General features: G+C 38.9%; 1 protein-coding gene across 1 annotated transcript in view; it reads left to right on the top strand.

Moving 5' to 3' along the window:
* The first annotated feature begins 2166 nt into the window (after positions 1-2166).
* The window catches only part of OPN5 (opsin 5), a 36024-nt gene continuing 25408 nt past the window's right edge, over positions 2167-12782 (top strand). The window contains exons 1-2 of the mRNA XM_012744804.3: positions 2167-2296; positions 6295-6414. Of these exons, the coding sequence (XP_012600258.2) occupies positions 2167-2296; positions 6295-6414 (250 nt within the window). The remainder of the gene's footprint in view (positions 2297-6294; positions 6415-12782) is intronic.

Raw genomic sequence — 12782 nt, 5'->3', positions numbered from 1 at the left:
TGAATTAATACACAAGCATGCATTTATTCAGCATAGAACCCCGAGGAAATCTGTAATGCAAAGCTATATCTTGATAGATGAGCAAGTCTGGGAAAAGTAAGAGTTCTGGCATGTAATAACTCGACAGGACTCCCTCGCCCCCATTTATAATGTGCTTTCAAACCCAATATCCTCTTGTTCCTACAATGAGCATGAGTGAGGGGTAAGAACAAGATTTGCCCATTTTGCAGATGATTTGGTTGTGGTTCAGACACTTTAAATAATCTGCTCAAGGTTGGAGGGTATGTGTCTAAGCTGCACTCCAACACCTGTTTTAGGATTCTGAATCTAAAGTCGAGGATGAGACTGGACAGCCTGGGGGCACAAGGAGCCTGTGATGAGGAGAGGAGTGGCAATCAAAGAGGAATCAGGAGACTGAAAAATAAAGATACTCTTTGACTTGGGGCTGGTCTTGAGACGGAGTGGGGTTGGCTGCCAGAGCTTTCTCCTAGAGCTTTTTTATTGTTTTTTTTTTTTTTTTTTTTTTTTTTTCCAGACAGAGTCTCACTCTGTTGCCTGGGCTAGAGTGCAGTGGCATCAGCCTAGCTCACAGCAACCTCATATTCTTGGGCTCAAGTGATCCTTCTCAGCCTCCCGAGTAGCTGGGACTACAGGCATGCGCCACCATGCCCGGCTAATTTTTTCTATGTATTTTTAGTTGGCCAATTAATTTCTTTCTATTTTTTAGTAGAGACGGGGTCTCGCTCTCGCTCAGGCTGGTTTCAAACTCCTGACCTTGAGCAACCCGCCCACCTTGGCCTCCCAGAGTGCTAGGATTACAGGCGTGAGCCACCGCGCCCGGCCTCTCCTAGAGCTTTTGATAGCTCCTAGGGAGAAGGATTGTGAATGGACATCAACCATATGACTGTCTTCAAATTGTGTGTGGAAGCAGACAGTAGTTTCAGCCAAATGGCCACTGATTGGGTCACAAATCCCTTGAAAAGTCCTTAACTGTAAGCTGTAATCTGGAAGTTAGGATGGGGTTAAGTCTGTCTCTTTTGCAAAGTTAAGTTATGTCTTTAGATATCTGCTGAGCACCGTGTCACCACCTATGAGGCACTGCAAAATGATGTATGACGTCCTAAATTGTTTCCTAAAGGGATGAACAGTGACATGTTTATTGGTTCCATTTGAAATAAACAAGTTCAAAAGAGATTGAAACATTCAAAACAAATAATAATCACTCCAGAGGAAGTTACGACATCAGCAGCACACTTTATCTCAGGGACAACACCCAACTCCAAGTTTCAGTCTCGGGGATATTGTGGGACTTTTATTTTTGCAGAGAGCCCATCAAAGAAGTTTTGTAAACCTTTTTTAAAATAAAAATTCAATAGAAACAGTACAAAGACCTGTGTGTTTGGGGAGTCCCTTATTGTTCAAGATTTTAGCCTGGACCATAAATGAGCAAATTGAGAAAATGGATTTAAAGGGGCAATGGCAGGAAGTAATGAAATTGTTTTCTGCTTTAGGAAACTCAGAAAACCAAAATCTTCCTATAAATGAGCCTTGTGAGGTACAATCAAGCTTGAATTCTTTTCTAAATGACTCCAAATTTCAAGATAACCTTGACAATCTTCTAGCTCTTAGCTTCATTTGTGAACTGTTTGTGTTCTTTTGTATTCAACGCTCAATATCTTTCCTTAGCAAAACTCTGAAGCTCACTGAGCACATAACTGTTGGAGATGCTTTTCTGGACAATTTGGATAATTAAAAAATACTACAGTCTGACAAATTAAAAAAATATATACTTAGTGTGCACGCTCCCTACAATATCTTTTCCTAGCTGAGACCTTTGCAAAAATTACTAAGAAACAGTGAAATGAGCAGTTTGACCTGCAACCTCTTATCTACCCAAGGGAGGTGTGAACTGCCTTGAAGAGGGTGAAAATGCAGGCTTGGATAATCTGAAAAGTGAATAATTGAGTATTGATATATTTGGATCATTGAAGAAAAATGTTAAAATTTTTACCAGTTGTTAATTAGAGAATCATCCACAACCCTGTGAACTTGCTCTTTTGTTTTAAAACAGGAGCCATGGTTATGAGATTGTGTAAAGTGGCTTATTCAGGTCTGTTGAGATTTCTACCGATTTGCTTTTCAGACCCCTGGTGGCTTGAGAGCAGCATGGCATTAAATCACACTGTCCTGCCCCAGGATGAGCGCCTGCCACACTACCTTCGAGATGGGGATCCCTTTGCTTCCAAACTCTCCTGGGAAGCGGACTTAGTGGCTGGCTTTTACCTAATAATAATTGGTAAGTTTCCTTAATTCCTCTGTGCGAAGGCTGCACTTAGAAAACTCATGGGCTTGATTTTGCAAAAAAGATTCCAATACTTAAGTGGGTATTTTAGTGGAGGCAGAGATTGGGAGGGAGGCAGCATATGGGGTGGAATTATGGCATTCAATAAATGTTTCTTAGAAATGATTATTATCTTGATGACTAGACATATAAATATTCCATTGATAATCCAAAGAACTCCTACAGCAAAATTATTTATCTCGGGACTGTATTTCACTTTGGTTACTTTGGGAGTAGGCTTATCTTCTGAATACCAAAATTAATGATAATGATATTTCAACAGAGTGCTTTTTTTTTTTTAAATGTTTTTTTGATATAATCATAAGATTTTTTTGTGTCAGCATAGACCTTAGAAATAATCCAGTTCAGCCTCTTCGGAGTTCAGTGAGTGTAGTTCAATGCTATGGTGATGGTGGACACACTGAGTTTACTTCACCTAAAAGTAAAGTCACATCACGACAGCATAGCTGACTCATTTGCATGAGAGGTGAAAAAAACGTATTGGTGATAAGTGGAAGTCAGTCCAGGTTCAAAAGACTTTTGTTCATAATCCACAAAGGGGTGCATCTGCTTCCAGATGCCACTATCTAATGCAGGTGGCCACATGTGGCTCCTGAACAGGTGAACTGTGACTTTTTCAAACTGAGATGTGCTGTAGTGTGAATACACCAGATACTGAAAATATAGTATAAGAAAAAAAAATCATATAAAATATCTCACAATTTTTTTAAAAAATTAAATGAAACATTGAACCCACAGTATTTTGGGTGTATTAGGTTAAATAAAATATATTATTAAAATTAATTTACCTATACATTTTGACCTTGTTGCATGTTGCTACCAGAACATTTTAAAGTACATACGTGGTTCGCATTTCTTTTTTTACATTATATTTCTTTTGGACAGCACGAATCTAGACGATTAGGATTTAATTAACCACAATACTTTCCTTAAATTTAAAATTGCTGTTTTAAATTTGGGTGACCAGTATGCAGGTGGGTTATGTCTTTAGGTTTGTCTGCCTTTAATCTTTGCAGATGTTGAGTCAAGGTTGTTCTTTCTCTCTCCCTCCTCTATTCATTTCTCTCTCTCTCTCTTTTTCCTCCCTTCTTTCCTCCCTCCCTCCTTTTCTCTCTTTCTCTCCCTCTCTCATCTATTTATTACTGGCTAAGAATTTCATTTAACCTCCTGAAATTAGCAAAACTCATTAGAAAAGTCTTGATATCCTTCTACGGTCAGTGTTTGAACCAAAAGGAATCCATGAGTTTGGATCAAATTCTGCTGCAAAGTGATTCCCCGAGTCCTTGTCTTTATTGTTAGTTGGTGTTTTACTAATTTAAATTCTGTTTCTTATGAATGGACCCCTGCGTCCTTTTAACATAAATATATATTTAGCATGCACTCATTGCCACTGTTTTCAATTGCTGGGAATAGAGCAGTGAATAAAAGGGGCAAATACTCTGCCGGAACACAGGCTATCCTATAGTGAAAATCACATTGCATTTTTATTAAACTTAAGTACTTTCAATGATCAGAAAAGGCAGAAAAATAAGTGTCTTATAAATGGAATTTAAAATATCTCAGTCACAAGGAATGTTTTCAAAAGTAATATGTTCAACCTGACAAATCTCTCCAAATGACACAAAATAGGGAGGAATATCAGTCCATTTCCAGTCTTAGCATGACAGATTGCAGAAAGAGAGGCAACATGGGTGGGGACAGGGGACATTAGGAGAATTTCCCACTTAGTGCTTGTGGAATTGGAAAGAAAATTCACAATCATATTCAAATGGCCTTGCTGAGATGGAGCCAGAAAAACAGGTCCCAAAAGAGTCCCCAAACAAGGGGAATGGCAGGTGAATCAGGGTGCTAGGTGGTGAAGCCACAGGTATGTCTCAGAGCAGAGGAGTCAGCTGGGGAGGTTGGGATTGATCCAAGACCCACCAGGTCTTGGGCTTGGTCCTGTGTCTGGTTTTTACCTTCTGAGGATGGGCTTGTGTGGATGTGCCCAGATTCCTATAAGGAGCCTGAGTAGAATGAACAATATTCTTGGTGAGCTTTGTGAGATATTAGACATCTTAGAGAAAACTGGAAGATAGAAATATAAATGTGTGTTTGGAAGGGAATGCACGGGAAATAAATTAGAGAGACCCATTTTCTACCTTCTACTCTTTTCCTGTTATTGTAAATACTTAGTTTATTAACAATATAAGATTTTTTTTTGTCTTTATAAAAAGATCTAGGACTTTAATAATCTAAAAATGGCCCTGCCTTAGTCTTTATCTTCTTAATCTTGTTTTCCTTGAACTAGAATTGGAAATAAATTTGTTTTCTCTTGGCACTCATCTATAGATAAGATTGCTTGTGGGAATAATTTATGTGCAGCAAATAGAGTTAACTATTTTTTGATAATTCTTTGGGCACTGGATGAAACCCTATGAAGCAGGATTAGTGAAAAAAAATTAAAGGACATAAAAATAAGAAAACAAATATTCTCCAAAGAGATGTAGACAGATGAAGGGTGTTTAAATGAGCCTTGTGTATCAAAAACAAATGCATACTTATTGTTTTTATTCTTTCTGGATGCAAAGTAGGTGGCATTGGTTTAATAATTTTTCAAGCCATGTTTTCACATTTTACTATCCCATTGGGCTGTGCAAATTGGTTTCCTTTAATGAGACGTAAGTTTCACTGTAGTTGGTTTGCTCTAGGACGCCATCTCTCTTCTATTTTTCCTCCTCTTCTACTTTAAGAAAGCTAAAGAGGTTTTAATGGACCATTAAGCAGCACTGACTCCAGGGAGTCAGAATTTCTTAAGAGCACAATGTAGTTAGTTCCTGGTGGTTTCATACCATCAGCCGAAACACACATTTCTTTCCTTGCCCCCAAAATGAAATTGTGGTGGAGAAGTAGAAATTAAAATAGAAAAATCTGGGTTTCTCCTGTTAATACTCTCCTTATTCCTTACTACTAAAGGCAGCTGTACCAGATTCTCATTTATACACAGCTACACTATGAAGCAAGAATTCCTGAAGAAATCTACTCTACATGTTAAGCTATGGAAGTAGGTGTATTCTTTTCTTAAATAAAGTCAGTAGGGATTGGGATAATCTTTTTGGATTTAAAATGGGTTTGTAAGAACTTTTGAACAGTTTCATTGTAATGCCAAAGACGATTCATCATTAATAAAAGGATGTGGAAAAGTGGGAACACACTTATGTCATTGTTGGTAGGTCTGTTGGGTTGAGGGTCACTTTCTCTCCCCTTGGTGGGAGGGGGAGTGCCCAGGTTATCAATTGTCATCCACTTACCCTTGGTACCTTAGTTCAGCAGCAGCTGAAGGCTGTTCCATCTGCCAGACACCCAGTGTCCCTGTCTCCTTGAAAGGCAGAAGTCCTGGGCTCTGTCTCTGGGAGATGACCCCCTCCTTGCAGGGGGGTATGGCAGTGTTACTTGGCCCCTGCCTCTCCTGAATGCTGGTGCTCCCTCCAGAGTCACCAGTGACACTGAAGGCACCTTCTTTGGTTGGCTTCATCTTCAGAATTTATCAAGACATAACCCCTAATTTATCAAGGGGCTAACCCTACTTATCAGAAAGAGGGCGTTCTATAAAGCCAGTAATCTATACAAATGGCTAAGGAAAATACTCGACCCTGGGGGCCAGTACAAGAACTGACCCCCTGAGCCTCGCTGGGAAGGTAGCCATTCCTTTTCCCGGGTAAGTTCAGCCTTACAATCCCTGACTCCTGTCCCTTTGGAGGCAACCCATCCCTTGCCTGTCACTCACAACTCATGCTTTTTTATTTCATCTTCTTAACTTAGATTTTTATTTAGAGTCCTCTCACGACCCTCTAAACCTATGGTGTCCATTTTTGAAATTGAGAAGTGTTTCATATCCCGGTGAACTCTAAATCCTAGTTTTAGTGATGGGAATTTTTTATTTTTCCTTGTAGGGATTCTGTCCACATTTGGAAATGGCTATGTCCTTTATATGTCTTCTAGACGAAAGAAGAAGCTGAGACCTGCAGAAATAATGACTATCAATTTAGCAGTCTGTGATCTGGGGATTTCAGGTAACACAACCATGCTGTTTCTTCTCTGTGGGTTTAAACTACTCCCCATCCTAAAATACTTCCTGGTCAAAGGTCACCCCTACCCACATCCCTTTTTGCTCCTGACTTCATAGATCACCTTTACAGAGGTTCTGGCAAGTCAATGGAGTGTGGTCTGGCTAAAGAGATCATTCATTTAACATTTAGTGAGTTTTTTCCTATGTTCCAGGCATGTTAGATGCCAAAGAAATGATTTGGAATAATACTTGCTATCTTAGACATCTTAGGGTGCAGTAGGTAAAATAATTCAGAAATCAGTAATTTCCAGGCAGACTCTAGGTCACTGTTTTGAGCTCCCTCTCACCCCTCCAACCATGTGGAAGTCTGGTTAAAATAAACATTAAGGGAGTGGGGTCTTGAAGGGTAAATGACAGTTGAAGACAATTGAGAAGGGAATACAGGAAGAGGGAAGACCTACCCTGCTAATGACATACTTAATTGTGACTTAGGGATTGATTGCAAGTATAGAAAACTGGTTTAGTGGTTCTCAAACTTGGCAGCACACACACACACACACACACACACACACACACACACACACACACACACACAGAGTCACCAATAAGCCAGTAAGGAGGAGTTGGAATAAAATTTTTCTCTAATGATAATTCATTTTAAAAAATATGAATGATTTTGGGTAAGTCACCTCCCTTTTCTTTTTCCCATAAAATTCTGGGGTTCCTTGGATGTACTGTAATCTTTGGATCCCAACATCTGCTATTTAGCTTATAGGCTTAAGTTAGGAGAGTTGGAGAAGTTGTTTGAACAGTACACATCAGCTCCTCTTACCACTAGAAAGCTTTTTAGCATTTTCTCCTTTTTGAAAAGGAGAAAGCCTCTTTTTAAGTTTTTTTTTTTTTCTGTTATTTGTATCTCTTTTCATAAGTGGATATTTCTGCCACCTCTGATCACTAAAAACAAGTCCCAGTAATAATATTCTATCTAGTCAGTCACTATTTGTCACATAGCAGTAGATGTGTTGCCCTGTTATTGAGAGTTTGGATGATTACTTTGGAAGGCTTTACTTAGCAGACAGGTTTAAATATCATGAACTTTTATGGAAAATGCACTCGCACATTAAGTCACAGGCCAGGCCCCTTTCTGTGAAAATAGGAAGAACTCCAGGGAATTTGCAAGGCTGCAAAGTGGCTGCCATTTTATCTATTGCCACGCGATGGCGCTGTCACAACATGAATGGTAGCTTTCCTGGTCACCCAGCTGGCCACTGAAGGTTCTTTCTTTACCTGGTACTGGGCGCAAAATGCCTGAATGAAACCTGTCATTTCAGCCATATCCTTCTGCAGTGAATAATACCAGACTAATGCTTAAGGCTGAATTGGACACTGAATAAAAATGTCCTTAATTGGTCTGATACATTGAAAGTGCTTTCAACCGAGCAAGTCTGCTCTAGAATTGCATAAACCACCTCATTACTCTGCTTATGTCTTTAGAATAATTCACCAGGAACCATTTCCTTCCGTGTGACAGCTTTCTCTAACCCAGATCATATTTTCAACTTCTGAGCATCTATAATACACTTTCCCTTCCAATAAACCTAAAAAAAGTGTTTGTTTTAGTTCTTTTCTTGCTCATCTACATTCCATTATAAGCACCTCGAAGCAGCACACCCTAGAGGCCAAATGTACCTAATCTAAGTACCTAATGCTTGTTGTTTAAATACCAATGGCTCCCAGTCATGTATACGTATTAGAATAACCTGGGGAATCAAAAAACGTGTACAATACCTGGGCTCACCCCAGATAAATTAAAACAGAAGGTTGAGGTGTTGGAGCCCTGGACATCAACATTTAAAGCAAATCAAATCAGAGCAAAGCAAAACTAAGCAAAACAAAACAAACCCTCCTGTGCTTCTGATGTGTAGCCAGGTTCAGAAGCATTCTACCAAGTGGAAGAGGGGGAGCCATTCTGGATGACAACCCAAGGATTCATCCAAAGGTCCTCTTTAGGAGGAAGCTTGAAATAACAGCTTTGGCTAATATGGGTTCCAGGCACAACAGACACTAATTTCACTCCATTTGGTCACTTTTACTTGTCTTTTTGCTGCCTTTAGCAACCACCTAGCTGACACCCACCTCAAGGCTTTGAGCTTTATGTCTCCTCTGCCTAGAATCTTTTCCCTTTAGATGTTTGCTTGACTTCTATCCCACTGATTTAGGTATCTACCGTATTTCCCCGAAAATAAGACCTACCCATAAAATAAGCCCTAGCAGGATTTCTAAGCATTTGGGCAATATAAGCCCTACCCTGAAAATAAGACCTAGTGATGGGCGTGGCTGCGCAGCGTATCTGCACAGCCCATGCATTTTGTCGCGGAGCGGCAAAGAAGACCAGCAGCCCTTTTCATCTGCCCCATTGTGACAACTACTATCCCAGAGGTGACCAGAAAGGTGCGGGCAGCCCCACCAACAAGGTCGGCTCCCCCTGTCAGGTCCCGGCCATCCTGTGCTTGCTGCAAGCTCAGGCTTTGAGGGGAAAATAACACATCCTCTGAAAATAAGCCCTAGGATGTCTTCTTGAGGAAAAATTAATATAAGACCTTGTCTTATGTTCGGGGAAATATGGTAGCTAAATGTCACATTCTTAGAGTAGTCTTCCCCGGCACCCTTATATAAAACAATTTCTGACTATCCTCTTTCTCTGCTTTATTTTTCTTCACGGCACTAATCACCACCCATCACTCTAGCAGACCATATCTTATATTACACATTTGTTTTTTCCCCTGCTCTCCCTGTTAGAAAATAAATCCGTCAATCTTGATCTCTATTTTGTCCTCTAGTCCCCTGCTCTGTGCTTGTTACATGGTAGGCACCGAATAATTATTAATATTTGTTGAATAAAAAACCAGTTCTTTCACACTCCAGTTTCCTCATTGACAATAGGGTTAGATTCACCAGGGGTAGGAGGCTTTCACATGAGGGCACCCAGATTAGCAAATTGGAGTGTGGCACTGTCTAGGCAACTTGGGGACATGTGTGTCTGGCTTACAGAAGGCACTCAGCAAATATTTGTGATTAACAGGAAATCCTGGAAACTTTTACCTGGGAGGGGCACACCTGGGAGGGCTGGGAGGTAAAGATTGGATACAATGCCCAGATAAGACAGGGCTGCAGGGAATGAATTAAAAGTAGAAGAATGAATAAAACAAGTACCACGTATACTCACCATCAAGTTGGTACTAACTGGTCAACACTTAGGTGCACACAGGGAAGTAATATTCATGGGGCCAGGCAGGCGGGAGGGGGGTGGAGGGGATGGGTAAATAACTAATGGGTACAGAGTGCATTATCTGGGGGATGGGCATGCTTGTAGCTCTGGCTTGGGCAATGTAAAGGCAATATAGGTAACCAAAATGTTTGTACCCCCATAATATTCTGAAATTAAAAAAAAATAAAATGAATGAATGAATGAATGAATAAAAGTAGAAGAATGCTTTCTAGAAAAAAAATAAAATCCTAATGGAGGCTCAAGGAATCAATAGCTTAAATCCCAGAAAACTGGCTCTGGTTGTAAACAGGAGGAACCTACTATTTACTGAAATAGCTATCCCATATTTGAAAAAGATATAACTCAATAGGACAAGAAAAAAAAAAGAAAGAAAACAAACAAAAAACTGAAACAGAAAAAAAATTGTGGAAATCTGGTCTCAACCTTAAAATGAAGAAATTTAATAAATGATTCTTAAGCAATTTTTTAAAAAAATACTCAATTTTTTCTTTGAAAAAGAGTTTGACTTAGAAGCTGAATATATAAAATAGGTGAAAAAGATCCAGTTGAAAGAAGGTAGGGGATGGAGACCTAGTTGCTTGATATCTCTTCCCCTACATGACTATGAAGTTCTCCTTCGAGACACACTCTTCAAATAAGAGAGGGCTGCAGGGTATGAATTAAAAGAAGAAGAATAGCAAAACAAGCACCGTGTGTATTCACCATCAAGTTAGTACTAACTGATCAACAGTTAGGTGCACACATGGAAGTAACATTCATGGGGCTGGGCAGGTGGGAGAGGGGTGGAGGGGATGGGTAAATAATTAATGAGTATAGAGTGTATTATCTAGGGGATGGGCATGCTTGTAGCTCTGGCTTGGGCGATGTAAAGGCAATGTATGTAACTCACACACTCACACTCACCTACTCACATACACACATCAGAGGAGATCCATGGACCCCCCCCCCCCAGGGCTCTAGGCAGAAAATTGCTGCCCCATATGGTTATTGGGGTCACTCCAACTCTAGTATTCTTCTCTCTTCTTCACCTCCTCACATCCTATTGTTTCCCTATCAATGTGCAACTTCCTGGAGTTTCTTAAATACTTTTTATTCATTGATAATAACAATAAATAAATAGTGAAAGACCAAATATGTTCTATATTTTTTAATAAATAAAGGACTAATTCAAACTTTCAAGAAAGTTATCCACCCTATTCTTAAAACTATGTTTGGAACTCACTCATGCCTTCCTCCTCCAGTGCACTTTATAGCCTTTTTTTCTTCAGAGTCTCATTCAACCTCCTCCTCTTCTGAATTCACAGCAATTAGTTCCCACTGCTTCCCTAATTAAGGCTTTCCCTGATAGATAACTTCTCTCTTTACCTGCCCAGCCCCTTTGCAGACATGTAACTTCTAAAGCACAAGCTTACCTGGGGTGAGAGGGGAGAGTGTTAGAAACCAAGTTTCCTTTTTCATTACAAGAATCTTACTGCCCTACACACTCAGATTCTAAAATGCCCCACTTGAGGGAACAAGATCAGTCAAATTTAAATCACCATTCTGTATCTTCTTTTCTTTTCTTTGTCCTTTTCTTTTTCTTCATTCTCCCCTTCTTCCATCTCCGTGTTTCTCGATTGGTTGAGACAATCTTACGAACGCTTTTATAATTAAATAAAGTTGCATTTGTCCCAGGAATGTAAGCATATTTCAACATCATGCCTTTATCAATAACCTGTATTAACAAATTCAATGAGAAAAAAAAAGTTTGAAAGCATTCAATAAAACTTAACATCTACTTCTGGTAAAAAAAAAAATTCTTAATAGACTAGTACGAGAAAAGAATTTCCTTGCCTGACAAAAGGGAGCAAAAACGTCATACTCAATAATCAAACATTAAAAACAGTTTTAAAAATTAGCCACAAGACATGGATACCTATTATGATCACTTTTATTCAACAATGTACTGGACATTCTAGATATTGTAATACAATAAGAAAAAGGTACTAAATGAGTTTAAAACAGTAATTAGTAGTAGTAGATCATGAGTCTACATGGTGGTCTATCATTAGTCTTGAATTTTCAGATTCAGACAGCTATTCTGAGATATATGTGTTGTACACATACAGATAAGAATTCTTTGCATCAAATTACTCTTCTGTTCAGGACTGATGTCTTATTTTAAAGAATTCTTCCTAGGCAAATGAGACCATACTTTGTCATCTGTGAAGCAGCATTTCCTAAAGAACAATTAATGTAATATCTGTAGGGTTCCCTGTAGCGGAATACATTTAGAAAATGCTGTGGCACACAAAGTTAGTTACTTTTCTGACTTTTGGAAATTTTTAGAGCCTTGAATTTTGACTGCCAGGAAGTGTGTTTAACAGGTAAACTTGCCCGGTACTATTTGATTGTGTAAGTACTTTTGTTTATTTGTTTGTTTGTTTGTTTTTTTTGGAGACCAGTTCATGGGATCATTGTTTTGCAGAATCTGAGTTTCTAAATGAGGTTGTTGAGGTTGAGTGAATGCTGAAGTGTATTGTATGAAGCCTTCTTCCTATGAATACTTTTCACCACTCAAACTTGAATGTCTAACTTTGGAGGGGGGAAAATACTGGAGTCTTGGGCACTCTGGAGGAAATCATTATGGGAAAAGTTGTGTTTGAAGAGAAAATTTTCTCTCAGAGATTTCACTGTGGACCCATTACTCCTTTCTTTTAACTTTCAAATGAATAGCTTTAATAAAACATTAGAAATGACCGGATTATTGTCACTTGCCATTGTACTCCCCAAAGCTGGGTCTTTTTGAGAGACAGTTCTTAATAGTATAATTATTTTTTTAAAATTAATATTCTTTTCTTTAATAGTTCTGCATTTAATGAAATTGTTACAAAAATAAGAAAACCCAAAGAGAAAATCGTTTGGAAATAGATTTAAAAGGAATTAGTGATATCAAACACAATCTAAATAATCAGCATTCAATTCCAAATAATTTCTGTTCTAAAGAATTCATAATGATTTCTCCAAAGCCTTTATAGTTTTATGTAACCAGCAATACAAGTTTTAATATAAATAGATATCTTTGGGAGATAGTGGTTACTAGT

The sequence above is a fragment of the Microcebus murinus genome, chromosome 5 (genome assembly GCF_040939455.1).
Source record: "Microcebus murinus isolate Inina chromosome 5, M.murinus_Inina_mat1.0, whole genome shotgun sequence".
NCBI lineage: Eukaryota > Metazoa > Chordata > Mammalia > Primates > Cheirogaleidae > Microcebus > Microcebus murinus.
Note: the sequence above shows the minus strand (reverse complement) of the source record. Positions and strands in the feature narration are given on the sequence as shown.